General features: G+C 59.2%; 1 protein-coding gene across 1 annotated transcript; it reads right to left on the reverse strand.

The window, feature by feature from the left end:
• Nucleotides 1-441: 441 nt before the first annotated feature.
• Nucleotides 442-12,567, reverse strand: LOC140399905 (signal-induced proliferation-associated protein 1-like). Its single transcript, XM_072489385.1, has 5 exons — nucleotides 12,374-12,567; nucleotides 10,921-11,016; nucleotides 8,426-8,492; nucleotides 5,247-5,325; nucleotides 442-860 (listed from the first exon to the last, which is right to left on the reverse strand). The coding sequence occupies exons 2-5, from the start codon at nucleotides 11,009-11,011 to the stop codon at nucleotides 714-716; spliced, it is 384 nt and encodes a 127-aa protein (XP_072345486.1). The 5' UTR covers nucleotides 11,012-11,016; nucleotides 12,374-12,567; the 3' UTR covers nucleotides 442-713.
• Between the last annotated feature and the right edge of the window lie 3,421 nt (nucleotides 12,568-15,988).

Genomic DNA, 15,988 nt, shown 5'->3' on the forward strand with positions numbered 1-15,988 from the left:
CAAGCGTTTCGCCCAATATTCCTCAATAGCCCCCCCCCACCCAATAATAATCCATGGATAGGCACAGACAAAAAAGTTTTTTTAAACGACTCAGACAGAGAGAGAGACAATATTCTGGAATCCAAAGCTAGGGGATCATCGAAATAAGACAGAGACCAATAAACCCAATGGAGAATTCAATCGCGAGAAACGTCCTTACCCGGAGAGTTGGGGAGAATATGGACGCTCGAGGTGAATAGCGTCGACACATTGAAGGGGGATAAACTGGATAAGCACACGAGGGGGAGAGGAATAGGAGGATACGGGGACGGGGAGGCTTGCGCGAGCAGAAACACCAGTACGGAGCAGACGGGCCGAATGGCCAACTCCTGTTCCTCCGAAGTCGCTGCGGTGTGGACCCATCCCGCCCTTCACCTCAGCGGGGTAAGGAGAAGGTTCAACGATGAACCCCCCCCCCCACCCCGAAACCTACTCCAGCGGACGGGCAGTCTGACAGTAACGGGAGTCCTCCGAAACCGCGGCAAAACAGGCTGACAGCACACGAAAGAAAGAAAAAACGCGCGCGCGCGCGCGGGGCATTCTGGCGGAGCAGCACACCGGTGCCGGGACATTCCAGAAACAAAGACAGTCGAGTACCAGGTGGAACCACCTGGCCTTCCCTCGCCACTGAGAGCACAGCAAGGCAGCGACGTCTCGCTCCCCGCTGCTTAAGGTTATGACGGCTTTGGTGCGGTGCGGCACAGTAATTCGGTGACTTTTAGAAGGTGGCACACCGTGGTCTGAGACTCCTGGTGGAGACGCTGGTTATTCTGCCGTAGCTGCCTGACCTCCGTCTCCAGCTGCACCTTATCCTCCTTCTCCTGATCATCAAAAACAAAGGCACAACCATCGTTAATACTCTCCCCAATATGGGCAGCGTTTAATTCCGCAGCCCGGTTAGGTGCACAGGGCGCGATTTAACCGCAAGACGTCCGGTTCTGGGCGCGTTTATGGAATCCCTACAGCGCAGGCGGCCATTCGACCCACCGACACTTCGAAAGCCTACCCATGTCCACTCCACCATCCGCTCCTCCCTGTCCCGGTGACACCATAGCCTAACTGCACATCCCTGGGCGCTCAGGGGTCATCGATCGCAGCCAGTCCACCTAACCCGCACGTCTTTGGGACTGTGGGAGGAAACCGGAGCACCCGGAGGAAACCCGCGCGCACACGGGGGGGGGGGGGGAACGTGCAAACTCCGCACACCCAAGGCCGGAATCGAACACGAGTCCCTGGCCCTGTGAGGCAGCAGTGCTAACTCCTCTGCCACCGTGCCGCCCTACGCAACACCGAGAAACACTTTGCCGTTTTATTTGGCCTCGGGACGCTTCTCTCCGCCGGGACCTCACTTTGAGTCATTTCCCGTCGACGTGTTTAGCGGCCCCTCGCAGATTCGGGCGCCATTTTGTCTGGTTGCACCGACCTTTCACCCTCCCGGGAACCCCTGCACCCACCTCCACCTGGGAAGGCTCTCATCCCTGGCACTGCTAAGCCGGCAGCAGGGCACCACCACCCTGGCACCCCGGCATGGCCCATGCCAGCTTGGCAGTGCCACCCAGGCACCCATTATGTCCGGTCCCACCTTTGTGGGCGCCAGCACTAAACGTCGCCCGGGCGAGGTCTCCCAGGACCGTGAGGGGGAATCTCGCAGACACACATTTAAATTAGCCTCATGCCTGATTTAACCGTGCAGAGCTGGGCCAGCGAGGGTAAGCTCCAGATGGTGATGTCTCGCGAGATTCCGTTAAATCTGGCCAGGCGTTTTCAGCGTCACAAATGTCGCCAGAATCGCCGGCCTGGTCCCAACACCAAGTTGGCCAAATTGAGGCCGTTAAATCGCGCCCAGAGTAAAGCTCCCTCTACACTGTCCCCTTCAAACACTCCCAGGACAGGTACAGCACGGGGTTAGATACAGAGTAAAGCTCCCTCTACACTGTCCTCATCAAACACTCCCAGGACAGGTACAGCACAGGGTTAGATACAGAGTAAAGCTCCCTCTACACTGTCCCCATCAAACACTCCCAGGACAGGTACAGCACGGGGTTAGATACAGAGTAAAGCTCCCTTTACACTGTCCCCTTCAAACACTCCCAGGACAAGTACAGCACAGGGTTAGATACAGAGTAAAGCTCCCTCTACACTGTCCCCATCAAACACTCCCAGGACAGGTACAGCACGGGGTTAGATACAGAGTAAAGCTCCCTCTATGCTGTCCGCATCAAACACTCCCAGGGCAGGTACAGCACAGGGTTAGATACAGAGGAAAGCTCCCTCTACACTGTCCCCATCAAACACTCCCAGGACAGGTACAGCACGGGGTTAGATACAGAGTAAAGCTCCCTCTACACTGTCCCCATCAAACACTCCCAGGACAGGTACAGCACAGGGTTAGATACAGAGTAAAGCTCCCTCTACACTGTCCCCATCAAACACTCCCAGGACAGGTACAGCACGGGGTTAGATACAGAGTAAAGCTCCCTCTACACTGTCCCCTTCAAACACTCCCAGGACAAGTACAGCACAGGGTTAGATACAGAGTAAAGCTCCCTCTACACTGTCCCCATCAAACACTCCCAGGACAGGTACAGCACGGGGTTAGATACAGAGTAAAGCTCCCTCCACACTGTCCCCATCAAACACTCCCAGGACAGGAACAGCACGGGGTTAGATACAGAGTAAAGCTCCCTCTACACTGTCCCCCATCAAACTCTCCCAGGACAGGTACAGCACGGGGTTAGATACAGAGTAAAGCTCCCTCTACATTGTCCCCATCAAACACTCCCAGGACAGGTACAGCACAGGGTTAGATAGAGAGTAAAGCTCCCTCTACACTGTCCCCTTCAAACACTCCCAGGACAGGTACAGCACGGGGTTAGATACAGAGTAAAGCTCCCTCTACACTGTCCCCATCAAACACTCCCAGGACAGGTACAGCACGGGGTTAGATACAGAGTAAAGCTCCCTCTACACTGTCCCCATCAAACACTCCCAGGACAGGTACAGCACGGGGTTAGATACAGAGTAAAGCTCCCTCTACACTGTCCCCATCAAACACTCCCAGGACAGGTACAGCACGGGGTTAGATACAGAGTAAAGCTCCCTCTACACTGTCCCCATCAAACACTCCCAAGACAGGTACAGCACGGGGTTAGATACAGAGTAAAGCTCCCTCTACACTGTCCCCATCAAACACTCCCAGGACAGGTGCAGCACAGGGTTAGATACAGAGTAAAGCTCCCTCTACACTGTCCCCATCAAACACTCCCAGGACAGGTACAGCATGGGGTTAGATACAGAGTACAGCTCCCTCTACACTGTCCCCATCAAACACTCCCAGGACAGGTACAGCACGGGGTTAGATACAGAGTAAATCTCCCTCTACACTGTCCCCATCAAACACTCCCAGGACAGGTACAGCACGGGGTTAGATACAGAGTAAATCTCCCTCTACACTGTCCCCATCAAACACTCCCAGGACAGGTACAGCACGGGGTTAGATACAGAGTAAAGCTCCCTCTACACTGTCCCCATCAAACACTCCCAGGACAGGTACAGCACGGGGTTAGATACAGAGTAAAGCTCCCTCTACACTGTCCCCATCAAACACTCCCAGGCCAGGTACAGCACGGGGTTAGATACAGAGTAAAGCTCCCTCTACACTGTCCCCATCAAACACTCCCAGGACAGGTACAGCACGGGGTTAGATACAGAGTAAAGCTCCCTCTACACTGTCCCCATCAAACACTCCCAGGACAGGTACAGCACGGGGTTAGATACAGAGTAAAGCTCCCTCCACACTGTCCCCATCAAACACCCCAGGACAGGTACAGCACGGGGTTAGATACAGAGTAAATCTCCCTCTACACTGTCCCCATCAAACACTCCCAGGACAGGTACAGCACGGGGTTAGATACAGAGTAAAGCTCCCTCTACACTGTCCCCATCAAACACTCCCAGGACAGGTACAGCACGGGGTTAGATACAGAGTAAAGCTCCCTCTACACTGTCCCCATCAAACACTCCTAGGACAGGTGCAGCACGGGGTTAGATACAGAGTAAAGCTCCCTCTACACTGTCCCCATCAGACACTCCCAGGACAGGTACAGCACGGGGTTAGATACAGAGTAAAGCTCCCTCTACACTGTCCCCATCAAACACTCCCAGGACAGGTATAGCACGGGGTTAGATACAGAGTAAAGCTCCCTCTACATTGTCCCCATCAAACACTCCCAGGACAGGTACAGCACGGGGTTAGATACAGAGTAAAGCTCCCTCTACACTGTCCCCATCAAACACTCCCAGGACAGGTGCAGCACGGGGTTAGATACAGAGTAAAGCTCCCTCTACACTGTCCCCATCAAACACTCCCAGGACAGGTACAGCACGGGGTTAGATACAGAGTAAAGCTCCCTCTACACTGTCCCCATCAGACACTCCCAGGACAGGTACAGCACGGGGTTAGATACAGAGTAAAGCTCCCTCTACACTGTCCCCCATCAAACACTCCCAGGACAGGTACAGCACGGGGTTAGATACAGAATAAAGCTCCCTCTACACTGTCCCCATCAAACACTCCCAGGACAGGTGCAGCACGGGGTTAGATACAGAGTAAAGCTCCCTCTACACTGTCCCCATCAAACACTCCCAGGACAGGTACAGCACGGGGTGAGATACAGAGTAAAGCTCCCTCTACATTGTCCCCATCAAACACTCCCAGGACAGGTACAGCACGGGGTTAGATACAGAGTAAAGCTCCCTCTACACTGTCCCCATCAAACACTCGCAGGACAGGTACAGCACGGGGTTAGATACAGAGTAAAGCTCCCTCTACACTGTCCCCATCAAACACTCCCAGGACAGGTACAGCACGGGGTTAGATACAGAGTAAAGCTCCCTCTACACTGTCCCCATCAAACACTCCCAGGACAGGTACAGCACGGGGTTAGATACAGAGTAAAGCTCCCTCTACACCGTCCCCATCAAACACTCCCAGGACAGGTACAGCACGGGGTTAGATACAGAGTAAAGCTCCCTCTACACTGTCCCCATCAAACACTCGCAGGACAGGTGCAGCACGGGGTTAGATACAGAGTAAAGCTCCCTCTACACTGTCCCCCATCAAACACTCCCAGGACAGGTACAGCACGGGGTTAGATACAGAGTAAAGCTCCCTCTACATTGTCCCGCTGTGCGATTTGTCACCTCACCTTCATCAGCTTCTCATTCAGCTGTTTGACAATCGTTTCCAAGTGGACCACCTTCTCTGTCAGGCGCGCTGGCGATTTGCTGGGGGAGGGGGGGAAGAAGATGAGCATTGAAAAAAAAACCAGCCGGTTTAACCCCAAGAATTAAACTCCTCCCTCCATCCTCATTCACACTGCTGATTCGGCCCCGAATCTCACTTTTGGCTTCCGCCAGCTTCCCCGTCCCCTCCCTTTCCTGCCCCTCCATCTCATCACCCAACCCCAGAAGGCGGGGGGGGCGGGGATAGCAGGCTATTCGACTACGGCGGGCGTCGTGACTCAATTCCACTTTCCCGCCTTTCTGACACCCAGATATTCCAAGAGGTTGGGGAGGAGGGAATGGTTCGATCATTGGCGAAGGGGACAGGGGGCCTGACTGCTCAAATCCACCTCCACCCCGCCCCCTTAGAGCAGGCTTTGAGGATGTGGGGCTGATCGTAGCCTGAGCCAAGGCCCTGTCTGGGGTCTACGAAGTCGGCACCTGGTCCGACAAAGAGCGTTTCTGATCTCGTCCCGCACCGCCCCTGATTGCTGGGGGATTGGGTGGGGTGGGGAGGGTGTCAGATTAGAGGTGGGTGGGTGGGGGGGGGTGGTAGAGAGACTGTGAGACTTAGACATTCCCTCCCTTCGTCTCCCCGGGCAGTAACTGAGAGAGGCCGCCAGGTGGCAGCATCGCGCTGCTCCAGGGCACCGCTCTCAGCACCGCCACCAGCAGGCAGCCAGGGGGCACTGCAACCCACTCCCCATCTCTGTCTCGACATATTGTCTGCCAAGGTGGACGAGGGGTAAACATTATCCCAGGACGGGGGGTGAGGCCCTGTGTCCTTGGTCAGAACAGAGGCCGTGCAAAATCCTGGTCACCACAAGGGATTAAACTCTCACCAGAAAGACAGTGTTTCAGACAGTGTAGCACTCTCTCAGTACTGACCCTCTGACAGTGCAGCACTCCCTCAGTACTGACTCTCTGACAGTGCGGCACTCCCTCAGTACTGACCCTCTGACAGTGCGGTGCTCCCTCAGTACTGATCCTCTGACAGTGCGGCGCTCCCTCAGTACTGACCCTCTGACAGTGCGGCGCTCCCTCAGTACTGACCCTCTGACAGTGCGGTGCTCCCTCAGTACTGATCCTCTGACAGTGCGGCGCTCCCTCAGTACTGACCCTCTGACAGTGCTGCACTCCCTCAGTACTGACCCTCTGACAGTGCGGCACTCCCTCAGTACTGACCCTCTGACAGTGTTGCACTCCCTTAGTACTGACCCTCTGACAGTGCGGCTCTCCCTCAGTACTGACCCTCTGACAGTGCAGCACTCCCTCAGTACTGACCCTCTGACAGTGCGGCATTCCCTCAGTACTGACCCTCTGACAGTGCAGCACTCCCTCAGTACTGACCCTCTGACAGTGCAGCACTCCCTCAGTACTGACCCTCTGACAGTGCAGCGCACCCTCAGTACTGACCCCCTGACAGTGCAGCACTCCCTCAGTACTGAACCTCTGACAGTGCAGCACTCCCTCAGTACTGACCCCCTGACAGTGCAGCACTCCCTCAGTACTGACCCTCTGACAGTGCAGCGCTCCCTCAGTACTGACCCTCTGACAGTGCAGCACTCCCTCAGTACTGACCCTCTGACAGTGCGGCACTCCCTCAGTACTGACCCTCTGACAGTGCAGCACTCCCTCAGTACTGACCCTCTGACAATGCGGCACTCCCTCAGTACTGACCCTCTGACAGTGCGGCACTCCCTCAGTACTGACCCTCTGACAGTGCGGCACTCCCTCAGTACTGACCCTCTGACAGTGCGGCGCTCCCTCAGTACTGACCCTCTGACAGTGCGGCGCTCCCTCAGTACTGACCCCCTGACAGTGCGGCACTCCCTCAGTACTGACCCTCTGACAGTGCGGCGCTCCCTCAGTACTGACCCCCTGACAGTGCGGCACTCCCTCAGTACTGACCCTCTGACAGTGCGGCACTCCCTCAGTACTGACCCTCTGACAGTGCGGCACTCCCTCAGTACTGACCCTCTGACAGTGCGGCGCTCCCTCAGTACTGACTCTCTGACAGTGCGGCACTCCCTCAGTACTGACCCTCTGACAGTGCGGCGCTCCCTCAGTACTGACTCTCTGACAGTGCGGCACTCCCTCAGTACTGACCCTCTGACAGTGTAGCGCTCCCTCAGTACTGACCCTCTGACAGTGCAGCACTACCTCAGTACTGACCCTCTGACAGTGCGGCACTCCCTCAGTACTGACCCTCTGACAGTGCGGCACTCCCTCAGTACTGACCCTCTGACAGTGCGGCACTCCCTCAGTACTGACCCTCTGACAGTGCAGCACTCCCTCAGTACTGACCCTCTGACAGTGCGGCACTCCCTCAGTACTGACCCTCTGACAGTGCTGCGCTCCCTCAGTACTGACTCTCTGACAGTGCGGCACTCCCTCATTACTGACTCTCTGACAGTGCGGCTCTCCCTCAGTGCTGACCCTCTGACAGTGCAGCACTCCCTCAGTGCCAGCACCACTAACCCCAACACCAGCTTCCCCGTCTGACACACACACACATCAACACACACTGACACACACACACAGACACACACACACTCACACACCCAGACACTCACAGACACACATACACAAACACACTCCCAGACACATACACTCACACACACAGACACATACTCACACACGCACCCATACACCCACACACGCATCAACACACAAACTCACACAGCCACACACACTCTCTCTCACACACACACAGATACACCCACATATACATACACTCATGCACACACACACAGGCATGTGCCCGCACACACACAGGGATATACCTACACAAATACACACAGCCACACACATAGCCACGTAGACACACGAGGACACAAACACTGATGCACACAGACTGACACACACAGACACTCAAAGATACACAGACACACGCAGAGACAAGCACACACTCACACACAAACAGACAGGCACACACAAACCCAAAGACCCCCCCCCCACACACACACACCCACACACACAGCTATACTAGTCACTTTCAATCAATCTGTGTCCAAAGTAGTGATTTTTCTGTAATTGTTTCGAATCTCCCTCTGACCATCAGAATCTCCATATCACCCAGGAGAATGTTCCAGCCACCTACCTCGGACTGTTCATTCCAGTCAAATCGACATTCTCCTCTATCCTGCCGTCCTCCGCTGTGTCCTCATCTGGTCAAACACAGAGCAAGAGGCCATTACAGCAGAGATATAAATCAGTGATGGGGGGAGAGTGAAGGAGCGAGGTCCCTCTTCAGGAGGCACAGGGTAAGGGCTGGTCACTCGGTCAGTGACTTCCCTCTCCACTGGCTGGGCAAAGGCTGCGATTATTCAAACTGCCCCTTGGTGTTATTGTCACTGTGCTTAATGGGGGCGCTTACCCAGGGTTAGAGGGGAGAGGTCAATGGCCTGAGGTCACAGGGTAGGGGTCAAGGCCCCAGGTCATAGGGATGGGGGTCAACAATCCAAGGTCACAGGGAAGGGGGGGTCAATGGCCTGAGGTCACAGGGGAGGGGTCAACAACCCAAGGTCACAGGGGAGGGGGTCAACAACCCAAGGTCACAGGTGAGGGGTCAACAACCCAAGGTCACAGGGGAGGGGTCAATGGACAGAGGTCACAGGATGCGAGCGGGTGGTGAAGATCAAGGAAAAATGGGAAGCGGAGTTGGGAATGGAGATCAATTGGGGAGTATGGAGTGAGGCACTGCGAAGGGTAAACGGGACCTCCTCCTGTGCGAGGATGAGCCTGATACAGTTTAAGGTGGTGCACAGGGTGCGTATGACTCGGGCGAGAATGAGTGGGTTCTTTCAGGGGGCAGCAGATGAGGGTGAGAGGTGTGGGCGGGGGCCAGCGAATCACGCGCACATGTTTTGGGGTTGTGAAAAATTGGGAAGATTCTGGGCGGGAGTGTTCGCGGTCTTAGCCAGGATAGTGGAGGAGGGAGTGGACCCGGACCCTTTGGTGGCGATATTTGGGGTCTCAGAGAAGCCGGAGCTCACGGAGAGGAGGAAGGCCGATGTCGTGGTCTTCGCCTCTCTGATCGCACGGCGGCGAATTTTGCTGGAGTGGCGGTCGGCATCGCCACCGGGGGTAGCGGCCTGGCTGGGCGACCTGTACGTCTTCCTGCGGTTAGAGAAGGTAAAGTCTGAGTTAAGGGGCTCAGCAGGGGGGGTTTGAGGAAAGGTGGGGGATGTTTGTGCCCGTGTGTGAGGGGCTGTTCATCGCTGGGGGGGGGGGATTCTGTCCAGACTGTATAGTTGATCGTTGGGAAGTATGTTTCCCGGGGTGTTTATTCGCTGTCACCTGTTTTGATACAAGTTTGTAATAGAATACAGAAAAAAACGGACTGAGGTCACAGGGGAAGGGTCAATGACAGAAGTTCACAAGGAGGGGTCAATGACCCAAGGTCGCAGAAGAGGGGTCAACAAACCAGGGTCACAGAGAGGGGTCAATGATCCTGGGTCACAGGGTAGGGGTCAATTACCCTGGGTCACAGGTAAGGGGTCAATGACCCTGGGTCACAGCGGAGGAGTCAAAGGTCCTGGGTCATAGAGGAAGGGTCAATTACCCTGGGTCACAGGAGAGGAGTCATGGGTCCTGGGTCACAGTGGGAGGGGCCCTGGGTCACAGCAGGAGGGGCCCTGGGTCACAGCGGGAGGGGCCCTGAGTCACAGCGGGAGGGGCCCTGAGTCACAGCGGGAGGGGCCCTGGGTCACAGAGGGAGGGGCCCCAGGGTCACAGTGGGAGGGGCCCTGGGTCACAGTGGGAGGGGCCCTGAGTCACAGCGGGAGGGGCCCTGGGTCACAGTGGGAGGGGCCCTGGGTCACAGTGGGAGGGGCCCTGGGTCACAGTGGGAGGGGCCACGGGGTCACAGCGGGAGGGGGCCCTGGGTCACAGCGGGAGGGGCCCTGGGTCACAGTGGGAGGGGCCCTGGGTCACAGTGGGAGGGGCCCTGGGTCACAGTGGGAGGGGCCCTGGGTCACAGTGGGAGGGGCCCTGGGTCACAGTGGGAGGGGCCCTGGGTCACAGTGGGAGGGGCCCTGGGTCACAGTGGGAGGGGCCCTGGGTCACAGCGGGAGGGGCCCTGGGTCACAGTGGGAGGGGCCCTGGGTCACAGTGGGAGGGGCCCTAGGTCACAGTGGGAGGGGCCCTGGGTCACAGTGGGAGGGGCCCTGGGTCACAGTGGGAGGGGCCCTGGGTCAGAGTGGGAGGGGCCCCTGAGTCACAGCGGGAGGGGCCCTGAGTCACAGCGGGAGGGGCCCTGGGTCACAGTGGGAGGGGCCCTGGGTCACAGTGGGAGGGGCCCTGGGTCACAGTGGGAGGGGCCCTGGGTCACAGTGGGAGGGGCCCTGGGTCACAGTGGGAGGGGGCCCTGGGTCACAGTGGGAGGGGCCTGGGTCACAGCGGGAGGGGCCCTGGGTCACAGCGGGAGGGGCCCTGGGTCACAGTGGGAGGGGCCCTGGGTCACAGTGGGAGGGGCGACCCATGCACAGCCCCGCAGGTCTAGATTACCTCTGAATTCATATGTTCATATGTACATGTGTACATATGTGTGCATGTTTGTATGTACGTCAGTGCTGGATTGAGACTCGAACTGACCTTCCATAGTGAGGGACTGTGCCAGGCTATCGCAGTATGAAGATATATCCGCCAGTGTCTGCCATTCCGTGGGAGAGTCAGCCGGGACCATCCGACCTGAGACGTACAAACAGAACCGTGGAAATCTCTGCAGAGGGGAACGGTGACCTTTCACCCTGCAGGACTCCCCCCCCCCCACCCATCTACCCCCACCAACCCCCATCCACCCCTCCAACCCCCCACCCCCTCACCCCGCCCACCCCCCCCTACCCATCTACCCCCACCAACCCCATCCACCCCTCCAACCCCCCACCCCCTCACCCCCCTACCCATCTACCCCCCACCAACCCCATCCACCCCTCCAACCCCCCACCCCCTCACCCCCCCTACCCATCTACCCCCACCAACCCCATCCACCCCTCCAACCCCCCACCCCCTCACCCCCCCACCCCCCCCTACCCATCTACCCCCACCAACCCCATCCACCCCTCCAACCCCCCCCCCTCACCCCCCTACCCATCTACCCCCACCAACCCCATCCACCCCTCCAACCCCCCACCCCCTCACCCCCCCACCCCCCCTACCCATCTACCCCCCACCCAACCCCATCCACCCCTCCAACCCCCCACCCCCCTCACCCCCCCACCCCCCTACCCATCTACCCCCCACCAACCCCATCCACCCCTCCAACCCCCCCCCCCCCTCACCCCCCCTACCCATCTACCCCCACCAACCCCATCCACCCCTCCAACCCCCCACCCCCTCACCCCCCACCCCCCCTACCCATCTACCCCCCACCAACCCCATCCACCCCTCCAACCCCCCCACCCCCTCACCCCCCCACCCCCCTACCCAACTACCCCCACCAACCCCATCCACCCCTCCAACCCCCCACCCCCTCACCCCCCCACCCCCCCTACCCATCTACCCCCACCAACCCCATCCACCCCTCCAACCCCCCCCCTCACCCCCCCTACCCATCTACCCCCACCAACCCCATCCACCCCTCCAACCCCCAACCCCCTCACCCCCCCACCCCCCCTACCCATCTACCCCCCCACCAACCCCATCCACCCCTCCAACCCCCCACCCCCTCACCCCCCCCACCCCCCTACCCATCTACCCCCCCACCAACCCCATTCACCCCTCCAACCCCCCCCCCCCCCACCTCCCACCCATCTCCCCACCCACCCTACCCCTTTCATGTCCGAGTGGAGCCCCGTTTCCATTGGCCGTGCCATCTCCAACCCCTCCCCGCGTGGGTTCAGGACCGGGCGTACTATTCGACTGTGGGAGGCCTCGCCGCCAGCCAAACCAAGTTCCCATTCCGGCGGCGAGCCAGAGCAGGGATATTTCCCAGAGTGTTCACTGCACACCACTGCGCTCCCCACCCCCCCCCCCGAACCCGCCACCTCCCCCCCCCCCCCCACCCCACCCCCACCCCTTCCCCGACGCCGGCGCCCGGTTACTGTACCATGCGGTCCGGCGCAGGGCGGCAGGCTCGAGTTGGCATCAGTGGCGGGCAGCTCGGCGCGGCCCAGCTCGCGGGCGCCTGCCGGGGCTCCGGGAGGCCGGGATCGGAGCCCGCCCTCTGGGCCGGAGTAAACCTCCGGGGAGCCGGCCCCAGAGGAGGAGGAGGAGGAGGAGGAGGAGACACGGAGAGATGAGACCTGGAACAGATTCAGAAAACAAGGCTCAGTCACGTGGCCGGGCTGGGGGGTGAGTGGGGGAGGGAGATCGAGGGAGTGGGGGGGGGGGGGGGGGGGGGTCGGTCGGCGGGGGACACAGGGGCGCCCTGGGATCAATGACATACTTACGGCCGTCCGCCACCTTCCGCAGGAACGGCGTGAAGGCTGTGCAGCAAGATCAATCACTCACGAGACGTGATGAGGATGAGAAGGAGTCGAAGACTTGTTCCCCAGCAGCACAGTTACAGAATGCGGCTGCTGGGAGTACCCGAGCTCTTATACTCCGTCTTACTGGGTGGAGCCAGCAGGCGACTGATCCAATCGGGATCCAGTGTCTATCCACCTCTCGGCATCACAGGGTACCTTAATACCCCTAATACATACCCCCACAGGCGGATGCACTGACAGTGCCGGCTGACGCAGCCTTTTGGATGGTGTTGGTCGAGGGAAGACTTCAGGCTTCGGGGTCGTCCGCTGCTCTTCCGCCAACCTCCGCCGCGGGGGTCTTCAGCATCCACCTGAACCGCTGAGGTGTGAGGGGGCGTAGGGAGGGTGGGAGCGATCGGCCTCCACAATTGGGCGCCTCTCCGACAGTGCAGCAACGTCGGCCTAGATTACAAACCGCCCTCTCTCTCCCCTCGTCCTCCCACACACCCCTGGAGTGGAGATTGGTCTGTGTGTGTGGGTGTGTGGGTGGGTGTGTGTGTGTGTGTGTGGGTGTGTGGGTGGGTGGGTGGGGAAAAGAACGTGAGACTTGAGTGGATGCGGCGGGGGCCACAATGAGCAAGTTGCGATGAGATAGGGCAACACAGATTGGAAATGAGGGTTTCGGGGAAGGACGTTGGTGCAGAAAGAATGGGGGGGGGGGTTTGTGAAACAATTGAGTGAATCTCTAGAAGGGTTTGAGGGAGGGGTAAAAATGGAGGTGAACGTACAGGAACACACACACACACACACACACACACTCACACTCACACACACAAGGGGCGTCATTCTCCGACCCCCCGCCGGGTCGGAGAATGGCCGTTGGCCGCCGTGAATCCCGCCCCCCGCCCCCGCCGAAGTCTCCGCTCCCGGAGATTGGGCGGGGGCGGGAATCCAGCCGCGCCGGTTGGCGGGACCCCCCCGCTGGATTCTCCGGCCCGCATGGGCCGAAGTCCCGCCAGGAATTGCCTGTCCCGCCGACGTAAATCAAACCTGGTATTTACCGGCGGGACAAGGCAGCGTGGGCGGGCCTCCGGGGTCCCTGGGGGGGGGCGCGGGGCGATCTGACCCCGGGGGGTGCCCCCACGGTGGCCTGGCCCGCGATCGGGGCCCACCGATCCGCGGGCGGGCCTGTGCCGTGGGGGCACTCTTTCCCTTCCGCCTCCGCCACGGCCTCCACCATGGCGGAGGCGGGAAGAGACTCTCCCCACTGCGCATGCGCGGGGGAAAACTTTCGGCGGCCGCTGACGCTCCCGGCGCATGCGCGGGGAAACTGACAGCGGCCGCTGACGCTCCCGCGCATGCGCCGCATTTCCGCGCCAGCTGGCGGGGCAACAAACGCCATTTCCGCCAGCTGGCGGGGCGGAAATCCCTCCGCCGCTGGCCTAGCCCCTCAATGTTGGGGCTCGGCCCCCAAAGATGCGGAGACTTCCGCACCTTTTTGCCGGCGCGATGCCCGTCTGATTGGCGCCGGCTTTGGCGCCAGTCGGCGGGCATCCCGCCGTTGGGGGGAGAATTTCGCCCATGATCTTTCCGCCCTGTGTGATTTAGCGACAGCACGCAAATATACCATTACAAAGGACAAAGAAATGTACAGCACAGGAACAGGCCCTTCGGCCCTCCCAGCCCGTGCCGACCATGCTGCCCGACTAAACTAAAATCTTCTACACTTCCTGGGTCCGTATCCCTCTATTCCCATCCTATTCATATATTTGTCAAGATGCCCCTTAAATGTCACTATCGTCCCTGCTTCCACCACCTCCTCCGGCAGCGAGTTCCAGGCACCCACTACCCTCTGTGTAAAAAACTTGCCTCGTACATCTACTCTAAACCTTGCCCCTCGCACCTTAAACCTATGCCCCCTAGTAATTGACCCCTCTACCCTGGGGAAAAGCCTCTGACTATCCCACTCTGTCTATGCCCCTCGTAATCTTGTAGACCTCTATCAGGTCACCCCTCAACCTCCGTCGTTCCAGTGAGACAAACCGAGTTTATTCAACAGCTCCTCATAGCTAATGCCCTCCATACCAGGCAACATCCTGGTAAATCTCTTCTGCACCCTAGTGCGACCTAACTAACAAGGAGTAGGGGGGAATGTGGGACTCGCTCCCACAGGAGTGGGGAGAATGTGGATCTCGCTCCCACGGGGAGTGGGGGAAGAATGTGGGACTCGCTCCCACAGGGAGTGGGGGAGAATGTGGGACTCGCTCCCACAGGGAGTGGGGGAGAATGTGGGACTCGCACCCACAGGGAGTGGGGGAGAATGTGGAACTCGCTACCACGGGGAGTGGGGGAAGAATGTGGGACTCGCACCCACAGGGAGTGGGGGGAGAATGTGGAACTCGCTACCACGGGGAGTGGGGGAAGAATGTGGGACTCGCTCCCACAGGGAGTGGGGAGAATGTGGAACTCGCTACCACGGGGAGTGGGGGAGAATGTGGAACTCGCTACACGGGGAGTGGGGGGAAGAATGTGGGACTCGCTCCCACAGGGAGTGGGGAGAATGTGGGACTCGCTCCCACAGGGAGTGGGGAGAATGTGGGACATGCTCCCACAGGGAGTGGGGAGAATGTGGAACTCGCTCCCACAGGGAGTGGGGGTGAATGTGGGACTCGGTCCCACAGGGAGTGGGGAGAATGTGGAACTCGCTCCCACAGGGAGTGGGGGTGAATGTGGGACTCGCTCCCACAGGGAGTGGGGAGAATGTGGAACTCGCTCCCACAGGGAGTGGGGGTGAATGTGGGACTCGCTCCCACAGGGAGTGGGGAGAATGTGGGACTCGCTCCCACAGGGAGTGGGGGAGAATGCGGGACTCGCTCCCATGGGGGAGTGGGGGAGAATGTGGAACTCGCTCCCACAGGGAGTGGGGGAGAATGTGGGACTCGCTCCCACAGGGAGTGGGGGAGAATGTGGGACTCGCTGCCACGGGGAGTGGGGAGAATGAGGGACTCGCTCCCACGGGGAGTGGGGGAGAATGTGGGACTCACTCCCACGGGGAGTGCGGAGAATGTGGGACTCGCTCCCACAGGGAGTGGGGGAGAATGTGGAACTCGCTCCCACGGGGAGTGGGGGAGAATGTGGGACTCGCTCCCACGGGGAGTGCGGAGAATGTGGGACTCGTTCCCGCAGGGAGTGGGGGAGAATGTGGAACTCGTTCCCACAGGGAGTGGGGGAGAATGTGGGACTCGCTCCCAAGG

This window comes from Scyliorhinus torazame, chromosome 24 (genome assembly GCF_047496885.1).
Source record: "Scyliorhinus torazame isolate Kashiwa2021f chromosome 24, sScyTor2.1, whole genome shotgun sequence".
Classification (NCBI taxonomy): domain Eukaryota; kingdom Metazoa; phylum Chordata; class Chondrichthyes; order Carcharhiniformes; family Scyliorhinidae; genus Scyliorhinus; species Scyliorhinus torazame.